Source organism: Curcuma longa, chromosome 17, assembly GCF_044706935.1.
Source record: "Curcuma longa cultivar G26 ecotype Majalengka, Jawa Barat chromosome 17, ITB_CL_G26_1.1, whole genome shotgun sequence".
Classification (NCBI taxonomy): Eukaryota; Viridiplantae; Streptophyta; class Magnoliopsida; order Zingiberales; family Zingiberaceae; genus Curcuma; species Curcuma longa.
In genome coordinates this window covers 8813210-8834104 of record NC_133877.1, presented here as the reverse complement: position 1 = coordinate 8834104, position 20895 = coordinate 8813210, and the positions used below count along the sequence as shown (strand labels likewise).

General features: G+C 32.9%; 1 protein-coding gene and 1 pseudogene across 1 annotated transcript in view; both read right to left on the bottom strand.

Moving 5' to 3' along the window:
• Window positions 1-20895, bottom strand: part of LOC141848595 (uncharacterized) — a 47023-nt gene that overhangs the window by 11906 nt on the left and 14222 nt on the right. The window contains exons 10-21 of the mRNA XM_074736644.1: window positions 20514-20675; window positions 20338-20400; window positions 20140-20247; window positions 19968-20051; window positions 19780-19827; window positions 19283-19357; window positions 14047-14142; window positions 13872-13952; window positions 13729-13800; window positions 12190-12234; window positions 1771-1854; window positions 1592-1695 (exon numbers count right to left, since the gene is read on the bottom strand). Of these exons, the coding sequence (XP_074592745.1) occupies window positions 1592-1695; window positions 1771-1854; window positions 12190-12234; window positions 13729-13800; window positions 13872-13952; window positions 14047-14142; window positions 19283-19357; window positions 19780-19827; window positions 19968-20051; window positions 20140-20247; window positions 20338-20400; window positions 20514-20675 (1022 nt within the window). The remainder of the gene's footprint in view (window positions 1-1591; window positions 1696-1770; window positions 1855-12189; window positions 12235-13728; window positions 13801-13871; window positions 13953-14046; window positions 14143-19282; window positions 19358-19779; window positions 19828-19967; window positions 20052-20139; window positions 20248-20337; window positions 20401-20513; window positions 20676-20895) is intronic.
• LOC141811420 (uncharacterized) lies at window positions 5217-10554 on the bottom strand (annotated as a pseudogene).

Here is a 20895-nt window from a genome sequence, read left to right as displayed (position 1 = left end):
AACACTGATATATATATAAGAATTACAATTATATAACAATTATTAACTGATATTACTATTATATTATTATTAATTGATATATATATAACCTTTATAGTAGTCAAAACAATATTATAAGTAAAACTATTATAATATAACAAAAGTTGTTATAATTATAATTAATGTACATATATATACATATATAAATTTACCTAAAACAGGTATTAAATAATAATGCTAGATTCCCCCTTTCTCATTCTTGCAATTGCTCATTTTCTCCCCTCTGGCTACGGTTCTAATTCAACCGATGACTACCTCCTCCAAGGCTCCGACTAACACTCTATCCTTTAATCACATCTCCCACCCTCAATAAAACCCAGTACTTACGCATATTGTTGCTCTGAAGCCAAAGGATCAAACACCAACCATTGCTACTTGTAGCAAATTGTTGAGCCTCTTAGCACAACAACTGACCATGAGAATCCTATGCCTTTTCTAGCCAGTTGGCCCCCACTTGTATGATTGACACAAAGAATTGAGTGATTCAATGTAGTATTCCGTGTCGGCTACAAACACATGAGAAAACCAGTAGTCGACCATGGGAATCCCATGCAATATGATCAACACAAGTTTGCTGGTGGGATTTGGTATTGGTCCCGTATTGAAACGATAAGGCAGCATGGGTCTACACTGAACGTCATGGTATTTGTTTTATCTTTTGCAAAATGTAAGCATATTAAAAACTCAAAGGGATCTTTGTGAAACATATCAACCTAGAGATGCTAAATATGGATTCTTTTAGCTAATGTTTAGATTGTAGACTTTTAATTTCCATTGCATGTATTGTGTGTCCATCTCTTCAATTCTAATAGACAAGCGATGAAATTTGTGTAAAAATAAAACTCCACCCAGTTGGATTTCAAAGGAATCTCAACTTTGATGTTGGTTCTATATTTAATAAAACTCCACCCAGTCAATATTGTTTTTTTAAATGAGAATTCGTTTTAAAAATATTAGTTTGCATATAGATTTTTTTTAATGTAACCTCTTATATTATAATGGACTAAAATTATTTGTGAAAAAATATTGTAGTTATAAAACTATTATCTTGTTCCTAGTAAAGCATGTCAAAATCTTCTGAGATGCCCGTTGTATAATGAAATTTATTTCTTATTTATCTATTAATAAAGGATTTTTGATTTTGTCAAACAAAAATTTGACAAGCTTAGTCATACAAAAAATATCAGAATAGATTTTTAGCATATTACTAAATATAATTTGATTTATGTCCAAGAATAATTTTGCCAAAAGCAATTAAGCATCCTAGGAACATGAATTTACATACCTAAGGATCCCTAAGTGCGCACTTATAAGAATAGCACAGCTAGCATCTTAGTCATGATAATTGATAAGCAGATGTGCAAAGAATTCCTTTCCCAACTATGTAGATGCTCTAAGTTATCGTAGATGTTCAGCTATTTAAAATTGGATTCATTAAAAGTTTGACTATCAAAGTGCGCATACTGAGAATTTGCAATGAAAATCTATATCACAATGATAACACAGTACAAACTTTGATGAGAAATCATAAGAACTTAAGAAATGTAAATACCTCGGCAATGAGGTCCTCATGTTTGGTTGATTGGCGTATGCAGAAAGTGGAGTTCGTAATTGAGGATGCCGAATTAAAGCACTCTCAAGGTGGGGTGATGGCAACTGTTAGAAGTAATTTGAAATAAGCAAAATACTAAAAGGAAATAAGGATATAATTTGAATGGGGAATTAATAGACCTGAAGTAGAACATTAAAAGAACGTGGTTGTGTCTGTGCAGCACATTTCAGAAACCCCACCCATAATTTTGGCATCTTCCATATCTGCATGAAAAAAAAAGAAAGAACGGAATGTTGTATGTAGGCTTTGGTTAATCAATCGACAAATCATTAACAAAACAAACCATGAAAATTCTGTTATGGGTGACAGGGTAGAAGCCACCAAGAGAGTAGTTAAAGCAAAATAATATCTATAAGAATGCGCTAGGATGTCTGTTATAAGGAATGGAGACATCGTAGTTTAATGCCACGTGGATATTGTGGGCTAATAAACAAGGTCTACAAGCGTCAATAAGTGAGCTATTATTAACTCAGGCTTGAGCTTGTGGTGAAATTACCAAACTAATATTATAGTTCCCTCATCTATGCAGATCATAACAACTTGTTATATAATTTTAATATAACAATTGTACCCTGCAAGTTATTGTACATGTAGAACTGGATTCCATGGTGGTACCAAAGCTTGTCATCCTTGGATTTGATGACTTCAATGAGGACATTGTTAATGCTAAATAAAGTAATTATTTAAAATTTTATTGCAATAAAAAACACTAGGTCTCAATTTAGAGATTTATGGCTCGATCAACCACATGGGGGCTAAAATGCCTCAATCCCTTTTGAGTTCTCCAATAATATTTAATGTTTGTGAAATCTAATTGCCATCAAGTAGAATCAATTCCAAAACTCAATGTAATTCTTTTAATGCGCAAACATATCTTAGAAGTATTTGGGTAAAAACATATTTCAATATTAATGCATCTGCAATTGAGTACTTGAGCAGTTAGTTTGTGAAGTAATATAACTACATATAAGTTTTAGGGAAGAAATCAAAAGGGCATCCCTTACTTTTGTTATCGTAAAAAGTGCATCTTATTTTGAAAAAAAAAATATCAAAAAGGTGTCCCATCCTCTTGTTCATCCTAAAACTATACCTATTTTAGTTATTGTAGCCAAGGTTTAAAATTTCGAGCCATATCGAGGTTTGAATGCGAGACCAAAACGATTTGATGCCGCATCATGCCGATACAATTTCGAAACTTTTTTCATTTTTAAATAGCGTATATAGTAATTAAAAATTATTTTTATTAATATTTGATTATTATAAATACTCACTATTGATTTTATTTAAGGTGTTTATTGCTGAGTTTATATTTCGATATTTTCTCATAAAATATTTGATATCTATTAAATTTTGCAACAAATATAAGAAGGTATAAATTCATAATTATATTTTTATTATTATTGCACATAATAAAAGTCTTAATCATTTGAATTTTTATTACAAAGAGATTGAGTCTAAGAACTTTTTTTTAATCCTGGAGGTTAGCTTCCGCCGGCCACCAAGACAAATCCGGAGGTACGAACAACACGTCGCTCCACAGTTAGCGTCATGGGGGTGTCTTCCCATTAGAGGAAATTAATCCACAATATGTCACAGCTAAAAATCGACCCATGAGTGTCTAGTTAACTGTAGAACCTCATTGCCATTACACCATAGCTTGAGGGGCGATTGAGTTTGAGAACTTGTATGTTATGAAGATGGGTCTTCAATTTCAAATTGTGATATTGATGATTATGAATATTGCTTATATTATATTTATATAGATGTATCAAATTCCCACAATTTTAATTATTCTTGTATTTTAATGTATTTTTTTGTACTTCAAAATTATTTAAAATTGTCAATTTGGTTTACGAATGTTGATAATATAGAATTGTATATTATCCAATAAAGAGAAAATAGTAGAATGGTTTTGACTTATTAATAAAATGTATATTGTATTTATATATATAGTAATTATTAGATAAATATGTGTTTACTATGTGTATAAAAAAAGATTGTCCGGTGCATAAAACTCTCGTCAATATGGGGTCCCAAGAAAGGTTATATTGTATGCAACCTTATCCTGCATTGCAAGAGGATGTTTCTGCTAGAAATAATGATCACTAGGTCATACGACAACTTTATCATTCCGCCAAGGCTCCCCCTCATGTATGTACTATGTATATTTTTATTTAAAAATATTTTTTATATTGATTTTATATAAGTTTTTAACTATTGAACAACTTAAAATTGTTACACAAAAATAAATAAACATATTTTTCTTTAAAGAAAATTAATATATCATTAACTCAAATTAAAATTGATACATCATAACACGTTAACTTGCTAATATCAAAAGGAGTGTCATGAATCCGATGTAAACATTGGTTCTTGCAACATCCCAATTAGATCAACCCATAGTTCTCTAACACCCAAATTAAATAATTATATCATGATATGCAATATTAATATTGATTTCTCTATATGTCCATCAGCATGTCTCAATTTACCAGTGGAAGTTGAACTTGAATTGACATCACTAGAATCAAAATGGGTACAAACACAAGATAAGGATAAACATACATCCTTGAGTTATAATATGATGGATCACCATATGATGCATCAAAGTTATAATAAGAAGACTGAGAGTATGATGAACTACAATCAGAATTAATCTCAGTTAAACTCACTTGCATAACTCGAAAGTCATGACTTCCCTTTGTCTCTCACTCTTATATCAACGTTGATATTGACTCCCAATAGTTTTAGCTCCATGATCATCATCTTGGATTTCATGTGTAACCTTACTCATATATCCAAGGTTTTGATGTTGGAGTCGGGGGAATATAAGTTTCACAACCACCAAGTGCATCATCACTGCTATCACTTCTATAAGTACTTGCATTGCAATCGATATCACTATTATCACTTCGAACTTCTCATCGAACTGCAGCGTAGTGATGTTTCATCACTATCATCGTGCTCTTGCTCATCAATTGCATCACATGGATTTTTACCAATTTTTAATTGACTTCTTCCCTTAAAAGCAAGAATTTTGTCTTTTCCTTTCTCTCTTTAGTAAATATTGCAAGAGTGATGCCTTTGCCTTTATTTATGAACTTTGGTTGGATTTGGGCTTGGGGTTGGGATGTTTATGAATGTCTAGGTCGAGATCCAAAAAATCAAAATTCTTAGTCAAAAGCTTCATCATCATTTTCCATTTAGCTTGTACTTTTTCAATCCACTAGGTACGAAAGTGAGATGGTAGTGGTGCATCTCCCGCTTCATCAAGTAATGAATTCTCAATATCAAATGGGTTTACATCACCCTTCTATTATTGCTCTTAGTTGAAGATGCATATTATAATAAACGTAGACCATCTTCTCCAAGCGATTTTGAATTTTTGTAGGAATGAGAGAGAAAGTTGATTAATTTCTTTCGCAACCACTTGAAGACGTCTATGAGAGAATTTGTACTGCAATCTTTTTCAAATTTGAGACTAATCCTCTATATTATAACCACCACTCAGTTGTAAGATAAATAAAAATAAAATTAAAATAATATTTATATTTGTTGATAATAATTAGTAATACTTTGTTATATTTACTTGCATCATTTTATATCTACACGGAGGATTGCCAAAAGAACAATATTTCTCTCAAAATAATCGACTTTCATTAATAGTCTTAGCAGTTAATTTTCTATTTGTTTGTAGTCATGATATTACATTTATGAGGATCACTAACAAATTGTCATTTGTAGCAAGACGATAACGGTATTGATATGTCAGATTAAAATAATATCCTAAAATAATTCAACATATATAATTATTAATAGCAATATTAAAAATTCTTTATTATTTAAAAAAATATGCACTATAAAATGAATATGTGTTTCCATTTTGTTGTCCCATCTTGATTATATCAATATAATGTTGATACTTTGTTAATGATCGTAGATGTCTCTTAATTTCCTCTTTTACTCCATGAATTAGGTGGAAAACATTGTCTATTTATGGTTTCTTGTACATATCGACTTTACGTAGAACGACATACAAGGGCTTTACTATGTAAAAATATCTACAGATTTAATAATTTTTTGCACCTCTCTACCTTCGATTGTGCTAGAGTATCGAGAGGCTTCCCAATCCTCAAAAATGAATATGACCTTCAATCCAACTTTTTTCTAAACCTAGTTTAATGGGAGAAAGTGAGTCATAAACCTAGTTGCTCTTAGTAAAAATTCTCCCCATTAATAAATTTCCTATTTAATCCATGAACCCAATGATGATTATAAAGAAATTTTGTTAACGATTGATCTCTTTCCACTACCTTCTTCACTATATCAAATTTATCGATATCCTTCATCATCAAATTGATACAATGTGCTACGTATGGTGTCCAAAATAATATTTAACACTCTTGCTTCAATAACTCTCCATCCTTCTTGAAGTTAGTACCATTATCTGTAATCACCTACATTATTATTCTACACTTATCTCTTGAACTATACTATCTATCAAACAATATATATAAGATGCATCATGATATTCTACAATTGCATCAACAAATTTATAAAATATCTTTATATTACAGTATAATAATATTCATCTGTGTAGATCCTGTCTAGCTATCACACAACAATGTAACCACGTAAAAGCCTCATTGCTTCTTGCATGAAGGATCCAAGTCTTGGTCCTCTACACTTGTTTGTCTAAATACGGACCAACAATTTCATATGTGATCAGAGGTTGAATACCAAGACTAAATATTTGGATGTTAGATGTCATGCTGCGGTAATATGTATTGTTTGTTGCATTGGAAGGAATTCAATTGTGATAAAACAAAATTAACAATAGTTTGACCGATTGATTTCTTCTTCTCCCTCGTATAGACATCATCAATCCTAGTGTATTAGTTAGTTTGGCCTGGGAATATTTGCGGATTAATATCAGCAATATCAACTACACGCCTTCATCCCATAGAAGGAAAGAAATGATCAATATCACCTTGTGTTAAAGTAACATAATCACTTACACTCCTCCCCAATGTTGTAGTAATTGAATCACTTCCACTAGCGCTAACTATATTACCACTATATCACATATATTGCTCATATTCATATTGAGTTTGAGAGTCACTAAGAGCTACTAAAAGTTCTTCATTTAGACCTTCACCACGACCTTCAAATTCATCATAGATTAGTTCTCCAGAGGCCTGCCTATCCAAAATTTCATGTTGTTGTTTATACTTTAATTCTTTTTTACCGTCAAGTTCCTTTTTCATTGCACGACGAATTTCTTAAAAAACTTTTGGACATTTAAAAACATCCGGATATCCATCAACAAGATATTGTTTTAGGCATGTGACCCCATCGTCACATCCAATCATATCGTAATGCAAACATTGCCTTATTTTGTACTCAAATTTCCACAATGAGTACTAAAATTTTCTTATTTTGTACTCAAATTTCACTTGCTCTTGACATAACCCAAACTAGTGAAATAAAAATGGTTAGTAAAATCTTGACATTGTTTCCACCATGGTTACTAGACCATACATATGTGAGGCCGCATCAAGAGTAAAATAATACAAAGTAGTGGAAAAATAATGGTGAGTTCACTCTTGACATGTTTTCCTATATGGTTACTAAACCATGTACATGTGAGGTTGCCTCATGGTCATCATGGTGGGGGTGTCATCTCAACTATACTCAAATTTCTTAAAATCATACTGGATCTCACTCGATTTATACTGTAATTTTCACAATGAGTATTGAAATTTCCTTATTTTGTACTCAAATTTCACTTGCTCTTGGCATTCCCTTCGTGGTGAAATAATAATAGTAAACTCACTCTTGACATGTTTTTCTACATGGTTACCAAACCATATGTATGTGAGGTTGTCTCATGGTCATCATGTTGAAGGTCTCATCTGAACACTATACTCAAATCTTCTAAAATCATACTGGATCTCACTCGATTGATACTGTAATTTTCATAATGAGTATTGAAATTTCCTTATTTTGTACTCAAATTTCACTTGCTCTTGGCATAGCCCAAACTAGTTAAATAAAAATGGTTAGTAAACTTTTGACATGATTTCCACCATGGTTACTAGATCATACATATGTGAGGTCGCATCAAGAGTAAAATAATTCAAAGTTGTGGAAAAGTAATAGTGAGCTCACTCTTGACATGTTTTCCTATATGGTTACTAAACCATGTACATGTGAGATTGCCTCATGGTCATCATGGTGGGGGTGTCATCTCAACTATACTCAAATTTCTTAAAATCGTACTGGATCTTACTCGATTTATACTGTAATTTCCACAATGAGTACTGAAATTTCCTTATTTTGTACTCAAATTTCACTTGCTCTTGGCATAACTTAAACTAATGAAATAAAAATGGTTAGTAAACTCTTGACATGGTTTCCACCATGATTACTAGACCATATATATGTGAGGTCGCATCAAGAGTAAAATAATACAAAGTAGTAAAAAAGTAATTGTGAGCTCACTCTTGACATGTTTTCCTATATGGTTACTAAATCATGTACATGTGAGGTTGCCTCATGGTCATCATGGTGGAGGTGTCATCTCAACTATACTCAAATTTCTTAAAATCGTACTGAATCTCACTCGATTTATACTGTAATTTCCACAATGAGTACTGAAATTTCCTTATTTTATACTCAAATTTCACAGAACTCAAAATCCAATCGACTATCTTGAGCATTTTTCGCCACAGAACCAACTCCAGTTGACTGAGATTAAATCTCAGTCGACTTACCTCGAACAGTGACGAATCTGACTCGACTGGGATCATATTCCAGTCGTTTGCGTGTTTTTCCTTTGAATGCACGAAAATCTCACCTCAGTTGACTGATATTTATTCCCAGTCGACTGAACACGAATAGAGACAATTTGGACTCGACTGGAGACCCTCCTCAGTCGACTGCGTGTTTTTCCTTTGAATGCGCGAAAACCTCACCGTAGTCGACTGAGATTTATTCCCAATCGACTGACCACGAACAGAAACAATTTGGACTCGACTGGAGACGCTCCTCAGTCGACTGCGTATTTTTCCTTTGCATTCGCGATAACCTCACATCAGTCGACTGAGATTTATTCCCAGTCGACTGACCACGAACAGAAGCAATTTGGACTCGACTGGAGACCCTCCTTAGTCGACTGCGGTCATTTTATCGTGTTGTTAAACCCAAATCGCAAATCGCGATCGAACTCTAACCACGCAGTCGACTAGGGTTATTTCTCTTCCTCCGGTGATTCCTTCTCTTCCGACAGTGATTCCTTCTCTTCCGCCGAACTCTAAAATCGTGGCCGAACTCTAACCACACAGTCGTCGGGAAGAAGAAGAAAGTCGGACAATTGATGTCACCGGGAAGCCTTAGCTCGCGAACAGTTGGGGAGAAGAAGAGAGGAGGCTCTGCGCGCGTGGTGAGCAAAGGGGGAGAAGAGGAGAGAGGGAAAGGGTAAGTTTGTAAAATCATGTATTGAGGAGTTGAAACTAAAGATTGGGGAGATTGGGGAGTGCATGTAAAGAAATTCATGGGTGGGGACTGACCACAAAGATAAGTTTTCCATTGGGTATTTTTAAGCAAGTTCCCATTGGAATAACGGTATTTTTGAGATGGAGAATAAGGATATTTTCGTGATGGAAAATAGAATGGATCCCTTTTGATATTTTTTTTTTCAAAATAGTGTTCTTTTGAAGATAATGAAATTAAAGGGCGCCCTTTCGATTTTTGTCCTAAGTTTTATACAAATTAATTTACAAAATTGGATTAGATAATCTATTATCAGAAACAAATTTTTATCAATATTACATATAACACAATCTTACAAACAAGTCTATAAACCAATCCTAAATTAACTTTATTTGCAATTAATTGGCATATTTACAGTCAACTAGCAAGATAGGCCCCTCTAAATGGATTGTCTTAATTATAAACCCAAGCTTAACTCTACTGAGCTAAATAAAAGCTTAAGGTTTACAACCATTTTAATATGAAGCCTGAATCAATGTCTGAGCTCAATTGGTAATGAACACTGCTCTAGTTCAATTGTGCATAATAAGCAAGGCTTGAATGCAATTGAGCTTGGCTAGATACTACTCTTTTACAGCCTAAACAGGAACAGCCTGCTCTACCCTAAATCTTCAGAGTTATATTTTTGATGTTAGTATATCTTCGCTAAACAATATGTTGATCATGAGACAAACAATGGAAATTGCAATGAAAAAAACCAAATAAGTGAACAATCATGTACTTCAGACATTACAAGCACAAAGTACAAAACACAAAAAATATATATATATCGACGTGATAAGAAAAGAATAAGTCGGTGTTTACCTTGAATTGGAAATGCATTTATATGATCATGTACTTAAGTTAAAGTGTAGAGGAACTGAAGCAAGTTTTAAATTTAGATCAATTTGAGGACAAACAAGCCGATCCCACCTAGTGGAATAAGACTTGTTTGTTATTTGTTGAGGGCAAACAAGGGTGCGGGTGCTTGAGGGGAGAAAAAGTTTTATCACAAAATGGAAAAACTAAATAGCTAAAAACATCACAGCTTAATCCACTATAGGGAAACAGTGGTTTCAAAATTTGCAACTGTCAGAGACAACAATTTGTGTCCAGTATGAGCATCATTGCTAGTAATGATTATACTACACATACCAGGACAAGATCAAACCAGTAGGATGGATTTTGTTCACTTATTGATACATCAATGCAGAGAAATTAGAAGAAATATTAGTAAATAAAAGGAGCATAACAAATAAGTAATTCCTTCCAAGAAATTAGAACAATTAAAATATTTAAATAATCTCTTTAATTCAGCCTAAATATATATTTCCAAAATAATGATTTCAGATATGGTAAACTAACCTCATTGTATCAGTAAACAAGATTAGGATCAGCAAAATTACAAGAGCACCTTACTCCATATGTTTACTACTTGCGATATTTTACACCACAGTATATTTTTAGTATAAAATTGCTTCTTATCATTCATTATATCCTCATCTAAGAGGAAAATTTTCCAGACGGTGCACCTTCACCATTGCACATAGATTGTTAAGGAGTTAGATATAAGTGAACATATGCAGGGTTAAGGGATTATCTGTAATATCATCTATTCGACAAATAATATATAAGGTAGAAAGCGTTATCTAGAGTTCCTAAGGAATATCTAGAGTTCCTATGGAAATCAATTTTTCCCTCAAATTGGTATAGTAAATGACTCTCTCTTGCTTAACTACTCTTCTCGCATTCATAAGCACTCTACCCAGTTGCCAAATTGGCCACTGCAGATTCATTCTCAATCGCATGGATCCATCCATGTACCTTCATGCTACTTTGCGTACAAGGATACCTCAGCTAACACAACCACATCTCTTTACAGACACAAGCTCTTCTCTCCATGTGTCACAACTTAGTCAAGATAATCTCCTTCTGGACAACATCATTTGTACATTTCATCTCGTCCACCCCACGACATCCCTTTGTGTTCCTTTGCCTGCATGCACACACCCTTAGTTTTTTATTTTGCATGCCTCAGTGCGTCACTATAGCACCTTGTTGTTCAACTGCTCCTGACCGTGATCAAACAGCCTGCTTGATTCTCACATGTGTGTCCTTCCATACAACAATTTTGCCTCTCTCGCTGACATAATTTGTCCTGCATACTCTACCCTAAGGATAGTTGGGTTAGATTTATGAAACCAATACTGAGCCCAATTTGAGCTCTATTGGGACAAATATAAGCCTAATTTCTAGCACATTGTTTCCCTGCCATTATGTGCATCATCACCATCAATTGTGCCCTTACATGTGCATCATTTTTGTGTATCATTATTTCTAGTTGACTATGCAATGCCATCTATGTGCATCATTCTATAGATCTTAAATCAGATTAGTTCTTTGTGTGCATCATTCTGCAGAAATCTCAAGTTGGAGCAATCCTTTGCATAGGTTTCAAGTAGGATAAGTTGTCTCTCTGAGTGTCATTCTGCAGACATCTCAGGCTAGATCTATCCTCTCGCCACCTGTCGTTCCATGGAAATGTTCATTGAGTATATATGTAATAAATTGGTCTCTACAATATATTCGAACGAGATTAGGAGGGAATCTTAGAAAGTTAGATATCAATTTGTAGGGTTCTTAAAAAGGTAGAGATACTAATATATTTCCTATTCATCAATAATACATAAAAGCGGAGAGGCTACTTGGTTCCTTATAAAGTGGAACCCTAATTTTTTCCTCAATATAAATTTTTCTTAAAATAAAGACTTATGGACCAATTAAAGATTTAATTATATGTTAATGATTTTCTATCCTCGTAAGTATTTATTTTATTAATTTAACGTTGACTGCATATTATCTTTGCATACATATGTATTATGTAGTGAGTCCACATACCATCACATATTTTAAAAGTTTGCTTACTTATAAAACAACGGGAAACAGAACATACAAAAGAAGAATATATCATACATCTTCAATGGTGAAACAAAACAATGTAATACCTGCTTCATCACTAGCTTTGAAAGAATACTCATAACAAAATCAACCTGCATGTGGAGCAAAACATCAAGCCTTGAGATCATGCATTTCACATTCACAATCAATTAATTGAGAAATTCACTTCCAGGGTATAGAGGAGAAGAGAAGAAAAGCGCTGCAAAAAGAAGAATCAAGGAGAGATGAGAAAGAAGAGGGCATCCAGGACATAATTAACCCAATTTAGTGTAACATAATATAAAATTATACTGACAATTGCAGAATTACTATTATTCACAAGATAACACACCACAAATACCACTAAGAATGCATAAGCAAAAAAACAAAAGGTAATCCTGCATCTCGAGTACATATATAATACATGTTCAATAATGAATATGAACCATATTTGCAAGTGTCCACAAGTATGGAACAAAGAAGGTTAGGGATTCTCTAAATTGAAATTGGATTGTTTAAATTTGGTCAGTCAAGGAGATAGCAAAGACAAACAATTTTCTCCACAATATAAGGTGGACTAGTAGCTCGAAGCTTAAATCTCATAAATGGTGCATTAAGATATTCAAGATGCTTTTAAACAACAATATAATCACCCATGTCTTAGCCTTTCATTTCGTTTTGAAAAGTAGGAGGCAGTTTATAATGTTCAATTGTTCATCATAAGTGGACATTATTAATTCGTGCAAAGTTTTCAAGTGATTCGGATAGGTGACAATGGATGTGGAAGTGATTATTCACAATATTAGAAATGCATAGTGTTTTGACCATTAGGACCAATATTCTCGCCTTGGTTGGTACTATTTATATCCAAGTTTTAGAATCTCGAGTCATGCAAGAGTTTCAATCTCTAACCAGAATGGTATAATTTTGTTATCGTATCGTGATGTATTGAAGTTTCAATCTCTGACTGGACCAATACGGTTTCGGTACCATATCATGTGCTTGTACAATCTCGATACTTATTTAATTGAATTATTAACAATAACATAATTATAATTTTCTATTCTGTGTTGTTAATTAATATTTGTTTTTCTCTTTACATTTGTTGATTAATTTGATCACCTTAGTCTTTAGAGTTAAAAATGTTTGCAACCAATTAAGTTTTAATTTTTAACTTTAATCATTTGTAATTTTTATACTTCTTTTCTTTGCAAATAGACATTGCATTAAACAAGAAAATGATAATTTCCTTGCTGCTCAATAAATTGAAGCATATTTTACTTTCAAATTCTACAACATAGGATTTCATTGTTAAGAATGTAATTTTATTTGAAATGAATATATTTCTTTGGGTTTCTATGAGTTTTTGTAATTGTTTTTGGAATTTATTCATGAGCATTGATAAAAAAAATTGAGTATTAAATATCCTTTCAATTTTTCTTTATAAAATCTAAATAAAACTCGAAGATGTAATATAGTGAAAAATAATTCAAAATTTTGTTATTAGGTTTTAATTTAAAATTTGTTTTGGTCAAACCTTTGAGTTATGGCCACAAATACATAGCAATACTAATGAGTAAAACAACAAAAGATAAATTAATAATTACCAGAGATGGAAAAGCATCAATTGCTTGAATAACAGTTCTCATGAAAAGAAGAGGGAGGGGCACTTGCTCAACCTGAGTCAGGATATTTGATTAGCACAGTCTATGAAACCAACCTAAAATAATGACACATTATTCCTGCATACCAAATGGTTCAATGATTTTGCTAGAACATGCTGAGTGAAAACTATTCGCTGCTCGAAACATGCTGTGCAAGCATCCGTTATCTGAAGACAAAAAAGTATCCAATCAAAAAATAAATTTAATCTCAATAAGCAATATTATAGAATAATATATGAAAAGAGAGATGACTTGACTGGCCTTCTTAAGCGCAACACCATCTCTCTGAGGGTCAATATTATGAATTGCAATCAATACTTCGGCAGGGGTTAATGCAGGACCAGTATGTGCAGATCCCTAAGAATTCCAACAGTCAGTCTAATATATGATCTAAAAAAAAATCAGCTTCCAGTTAGTTGCCAAATGTTACATTTCTTCTCTGAATGTTGGAATCAACATACCACTTTCAAGAAAGAAAATAAAACATACGTCTAGAGGTTAAAACAATAGGTGTAAGACTAACGAGATTATGAGAAGCAAGATCAAAATAGAGCACCTGTGTGAACAAAGGAACAACTGGGAACTAGATGGCATGATAATATCTCCATCTCAATATTAGAAAAGTAATTTTCAAAAGAGAATAAGCAATACAACACAAAAATAGGAGAATCCTATTATAGAGATAAATTAGAGAATATATAATCGCATTATAATAAAAAGAGCTCCATTACAAAGTGAGACATCCATTGTTCTAAAGAGAAACTTAGTTGCGACCTAAGCAATTTTGACAAGGACTGCTTCAAATACCTAATATGTGTGTTCTTTGACAAACAGGTGTTTCAAAAAGCAGTTCAAGCGTACTGATCAGCAAAAGCATTCAACAGGCTTAGGTAGAATTTTTCACAAATTTCTCTTCTACTATTGTTGCTTTGTATCCTTTGGTTTTATACTTGTAATTGTAACTTGTTTGATTGGGTATACATTATTTGTTATGTTTTATTGTGCTATGTGTTTCTTTACAATGAATAATGGTGAATTGTAAGTGTTTCCATATCACTTGTTTGTGATTTACTAGTTAATGTAAACTAGCTTTGATTGATTAATATATTTTATTGGATATATGTTGATCATTTTTAATGTTTATACAAATTTAACTATTATTTTAAATATTTTTTACTCCTGACCACATATGCTCCCACAGACAAATATGAACTATGTAATTGGTTTGTCTCCTCCCATCTAATACCCCCTTTTAAAACCTTGGTGACATCAAGCATTTCCTCCAAACCAAGAAGAAAAAACACCTACCATGGAAGAATGTTTTTTATAAAGATAAAAGCTAACTCTTTGAATGCATACAAGAATAATAACCAATATCCTTGGCAATAAAACAAAAGGAAGATAAAGTGTATGAGAAAGTTATCTTTCTTTGGAAGTCAGAACCAAAAAATTAGAACCCTATGTTAATCTAGAAACAAAGACTAATAATGATTCCTATATTTATCAAAATATTATATCCTATGAGAAGCAAAAGGTTGAATGTGCATAAGGAGCCAATTTTTAAATGGGTGCACCACAAAGAAAGCCTCATAGAGCTCCTATTAGAGTTTATAGCCACTATCTAAATTCAAAGGAAAAGAACCTTATTGCAAACGATTTCCCATCTTGTTTGTAAGTTAACAGTTAGAATAGTTTGTCCCATGTGGGATATTGAGTAATAGGGCTACTATACAATCAATTGAATCTATCTATCTCTCAATAATACAATTTTCTATTTCAACTCTATCAGGGTTAGGATAATCTTGTTAATGTTTTGCTTTTATCAATTTTCTTAGGTCTGAGTTTGATATGATAGAATGTGTCTTCACCTTCTCTGTGCCATACTTCCCTTACCTCATTAGCACAACCTCTTTTAACAGGCTACCATCTTTCCTCCATTGTGTCACCTCCTCACTAGATTTCATGGCTTCACACCCTTGGATCACCAGCTGAATGCATCCCTTATCCACCTCCTTAAATCAGCACCACTTTTCTTTCTCATATTCTATGTATATCTCACTAATGGGTGTCCACCATTCTTGAATCAATTGGTTAATTACTAGCAAAAGAAAAACGATGAAGGTTAAGTTTGCTCCATCATTGCATTACAGAATCGCTAACAGTTAAGGTCTATTCAAGTAAATCTGGCAATCAAACCACCATGCTACCTCTGGCTTAACCACTCCAAGGAAGTTTATATTATAGTGTAAAACCCCCGATCACCCCTATGACCACCAAGACCCCATATCTGCAGCCTCACCCACATCTACACATGTCCTAACCTCACCCAATACTAGGTCTTAGGACCACTAGAGCCCACATCCCAAAGGAGGTAAAATAGGCATACATGATTAGAACAAATTAGTAGGGATAATTTCGGCAGTAAAAAACAAGAGGCAGCCCTATGGTTTTAACGAAGAAATAGTGGCAGGTACTCATACAAGGGGACAAACTTGAGAAAATGTTATATCAAAGATTAAAAAAAAGGTGAAATCAAATAACCCATTAACAATTTAAAGTATTTATTCTTCACCATATGCATGTAAAGTGCCTCTCTCCTCTTTATCTCAAGTAAGCAAATCTCTTGATTCTTTTACTATATCATCTTCATTTTTCATTTGTCTTTTGACATCATGTGATTTATGTGAGACAATTATTGTTAGTCTCTAGACAATTATTGTTAGTCTCTTCCAAGGTCTCTCTTCACTCAGTTATCGTTGACAATATTTTCTCTCTCTAAGTAAAATGGTTGGAATCTAATTCAATCTCCTAAAATCTACCCAGTCAGGAGTTTGGAAGTTTAATATCTTTTTTATTTGCAACACTTTTATCAGTCTCCCCATTGATTATAAACTTATGGCTGTCAATTGAAATATATTGAGAATTGATTACCTGAGTTGGACCAGTACCAGCATAGACCATCTGACATTTCCTAAAAAAATCAATGGTCTCAAGAAGATCAATAAGGAAGTTTAAACTAGATACCAGCATAGACCATCTGACATTTCCTAAAAAAATCAATGGTCTCAAGAAGATCAATAAGGAAGTTTAAACTAGATACTCAAGGCGATTAGATAGACGTTATTAACCAAAAATTGATAATAAGATACTGTTATTGATGTAATAATGATAATGATATGATATTGTTGATATTATGATACTTCATTATATGTTACTATTAGTATCCTAATCTTAAAAATTATACTATTTATCATATCTAATATATGATATTTAATAATCTAAAAATGAAATATGCAACATTATTTGTTATCTCATGTATGAAATTATTTTATTTTTCCTTTCAGATTTTTTTCAGATTTCAAATTTGACCAATATGATATGATAGATACCATAGTTTAAAACCTCGTGTCGTACCAATCGGCATAGGTAGAATTTATCATTCCGTCAATCGACCGACACTGGCATGATCCCGTGAGGTGGCACGATCGAACGAGGCACCACGCGAGACCCCATGACCACGTGAAGCACCACACGAGACCCCACGACACAAGCTCGAGACCATTGGATTTGTTTTCAATTTTTATTTTTTCTTTATTTTTTAACTGATAATTCCTTTTTTTTTAATAGTTAATCCTTTCTACTTCTTCCTCGTATTTTAATTTCTTTTTTTACTCCTTTCCTTCTTAAATACATGGGAAAATTTCCTTTTTTCATTTCTCCCTGTATTAATTTTTTTTCTTATTGCTTTCCTCCTTAAATACATGGAAAAAAATTTTCCTCAATAAAATGATTAAAATAAATTCTATTCAATTTAATTTAAACCTACTTGATCTTAATCATCATGTCTAGACTTTAGTAAATCCTGAATTAACTTTTACTCAATCCTAATTTTTAAAATATTAATTTAATCTAATAGTAAGTATTTATAATAAACAAATATTATAATAATATTTTTTAATTAATATATTTTATATTTAAAAAATATCAAAACCATATCAGTACGACATGATACAATACAAAAACCATATCATTCTGGTCATAAATCGAAACTCCGGCATGGCTCAAAATTTTAAATCATGATAGATACTTCATTTCTTTTATTACTTGAACCTGATATTGGTACCAATTTTGACAACCATGGTAATATTAAAAGATAGAGAAGTCATTGTCACTTTCAATATTCTCTTTATCCTCTATTGAGTAAACAATAGAACGTTATTAAGCATTGTTTCAAGTCTAAGTATCATCCAGTTCAATCCACATCATCTGGCTACCAACCCATACTTGTATTGTGTCAGCATGAGTAAACTAGTAAATGTACTGCTTGCCTATGCCGATACAGTTTGTGGTAGCAACCAAGATAGTGGGTTGTCTTGGCTGATACCGGTTGAGACAAGAAGAATATCTCATTTTGTTTGTCATACAAAGGAGATACAAAGGCACCAAGATGCATCCATATTCTAATTTCAATTGTGCTAGTTCCAAGTCTTAGGTAACTGAGATATATTTATAGACATGTGGAGAAATTAGTTTTAATGCCAAATGTCCTAGGAACATTAGTTAATTTGAGGCTTGAAAATTTTGTTTGGTTCATCTCATTAGGATGTTAAAAGAACCAGTGTTGTCATCAAATACACAGTAGCCATTTTGATCAGTAAAGTATGATGATTAGTTAAGATGTTTGTCATACTTTTATAGGTTGTTGCTATAAAACTTAAATTAAATATTTTCCAATTGCAATTGGCTTATATTTGAAAGTAAATAACTTATAAGAAAATGGATTATAGAACTTACATTCATTTTAATTGATCTCAGAATGTTTGTCAAGTGTCGGCATGGCAAGATATCAAAATTGTACCATTTCAGTCAGAGACCAAAACTCCAATGCAGAAAAATACTTTAAACCTTATAAAGTTACAAGTCATAAAAAAGGGCAGCCCGGTGCACGAGGCTCCCGCCTTGCGGGGTCCGGGGATGAGAATTTTCAAAGAGATGACTTGTAACTTTAAGAGATGACTTGTAACTAATAAAGTTACAAGTCATCTCTTTGAAAATTCTCATCTTTACAGTAATATGGATTTAGCGATATTGACTTCTTGTCATATCAATAGCCACTGGAACCACATATTTTTCTCTACAACCCTTTACAATTTGTCACTTTTTTCGACAAACTATCTTGTGATATCTTCAGTTTGAGAGGAGCTAAGAACATTACACTAGAAAGACTTGACTCCTTTAAAGATCGGATCAAATTATATCTTTGTCAAACTCAATTGTATCAAAGTATATTTTTGTCAAATTCAATAATCAACACTTTTGAATATCAAAGCCCCAGCTCAAGAGGGAGTGTTACAATGTCCTTAAAGTATTACAAGTAACCCACTTGTAGGATATCTTGACTCTAAATGCTTCTGGTTTAAACTATGGTAAAGATGTAAAATTGTTTGGGAGTGTGTATATAAAGAGAGTGTTTAGATAACAAAGCAATAGCATATACCTGCAAAATACGAGCTAATGCAGCTTGAAATTTCTCCAAGGGAAGATCAACTAGACGTGGAAAAATAGGCAACACCTGAGTGCAAATATGCAAATGTTAGATCACTCAGTAAGACCACAGGTGCGTTCCCTTGTAATGAAATCTTTGATCATATCTCAGCTATATCAGCCCTCATATAAAACCATATGCCTAAACTGGTAAAGAAGATGAAAAATGGAAGAAACTAATAGAACAGATTGTAGCTCCTTCTGGTCCTAATGAAATGAATTAATCACCATTACCATTAATAGACCTTGAGTCACACAGAAAAGTTAGGGCATGTAACAACTGATTTCCCCTTATACTAATTACTAACCTACAATATAAAAACTTAGAACAAGATGGTTTTCCATTCTAACAAGTAGTAAACTTTACAAAATGTCGAGAAAATTTAAGGTATATCTCTTTTTTGAAGAAACTCCAAATCAAAACAAGAAGATAAAAAGATGTAATAAGACCTCATCCTTCGAAAAAGAAGACAGCATTGGAATGAGAATGACCGCATCCTGGAAGGAAAAATAGATAGGATGTTAGAAAAATTCATAGCCATCAAAGAAGAGCCAGTGTCACATCACTCTTCCATATATTTGACAACCAAACAAAATTAGATGCAATAACAAAAATTAAAAAACAAAGAAGCTACAACCTGCAGTTTAGTCTCATAAAGATGTTTGACTGCAGCAATTAACTCAGATGAAGGTGTTGTCTCTTCAGTCAGAGTTTCCAAGACCTTAGCCCAATGTTAACATAACCATAACAATACAAGTTATTGCACGATCACCATCAACTTATAATATGTTCATCAGAAACTCACATACCAGAACTATTAGATTTTTACTTCCTTCTGATGGATCAGATATTAATTTCAACAGCTGAGAATAAGTACTAAGATTCTTTACGATGACTGGAATGTGTTGATGAATAGACTGCATGTAGAAATTTGTTTGTCATCATTAATAACTATTTAAACTTTCCAAATACAATTTAAAAGAACATGGCAAGGAGTGGCAAAATACCTGCTTGACAGCCTTTGGAGCCCTCCCATATATGTCAAATGCAAATTGGAGAAGACTTGGTTTCTGCCACAAAAAGAAGAGAGAGTACAAAAGGAACAGTTAGTTGATATTCTTCAAATAATGAGTCTGTTCCTTAATTTCAAACACTGTCAATAAGCACAGTTTCATACACAGACCTTTGAGCAAAGAGCAAAGAATAAGGATGTTTTCTGTTGTGCTTGTGACAAAGATAATGCTGGAACCTTCATTTCAGAAGTTTGGTTATCCTTATTATTTTTGCTCTCAGAAGAAGCAGGCTCTGAAGGCCTGGGGCCACCAACAAGTGTGTCCTGAGTCTCCTAACAAATCATTTGATTGCAGTTTTACATCAATTAAAAGCACCAACATGAATCTAAAGTCCAAGGCCATATTAGAAACCAATATACTAATAATGCAATGTCAACAGCCAAAGCTAATAACAACCACCACAAATGTCCATGCTTCAAGTAAACTATTTCTTCTGGTCTCAATTGTGATAGCGAGAAGCATCATTAAGCAACCAAGATGATTAATCTTATT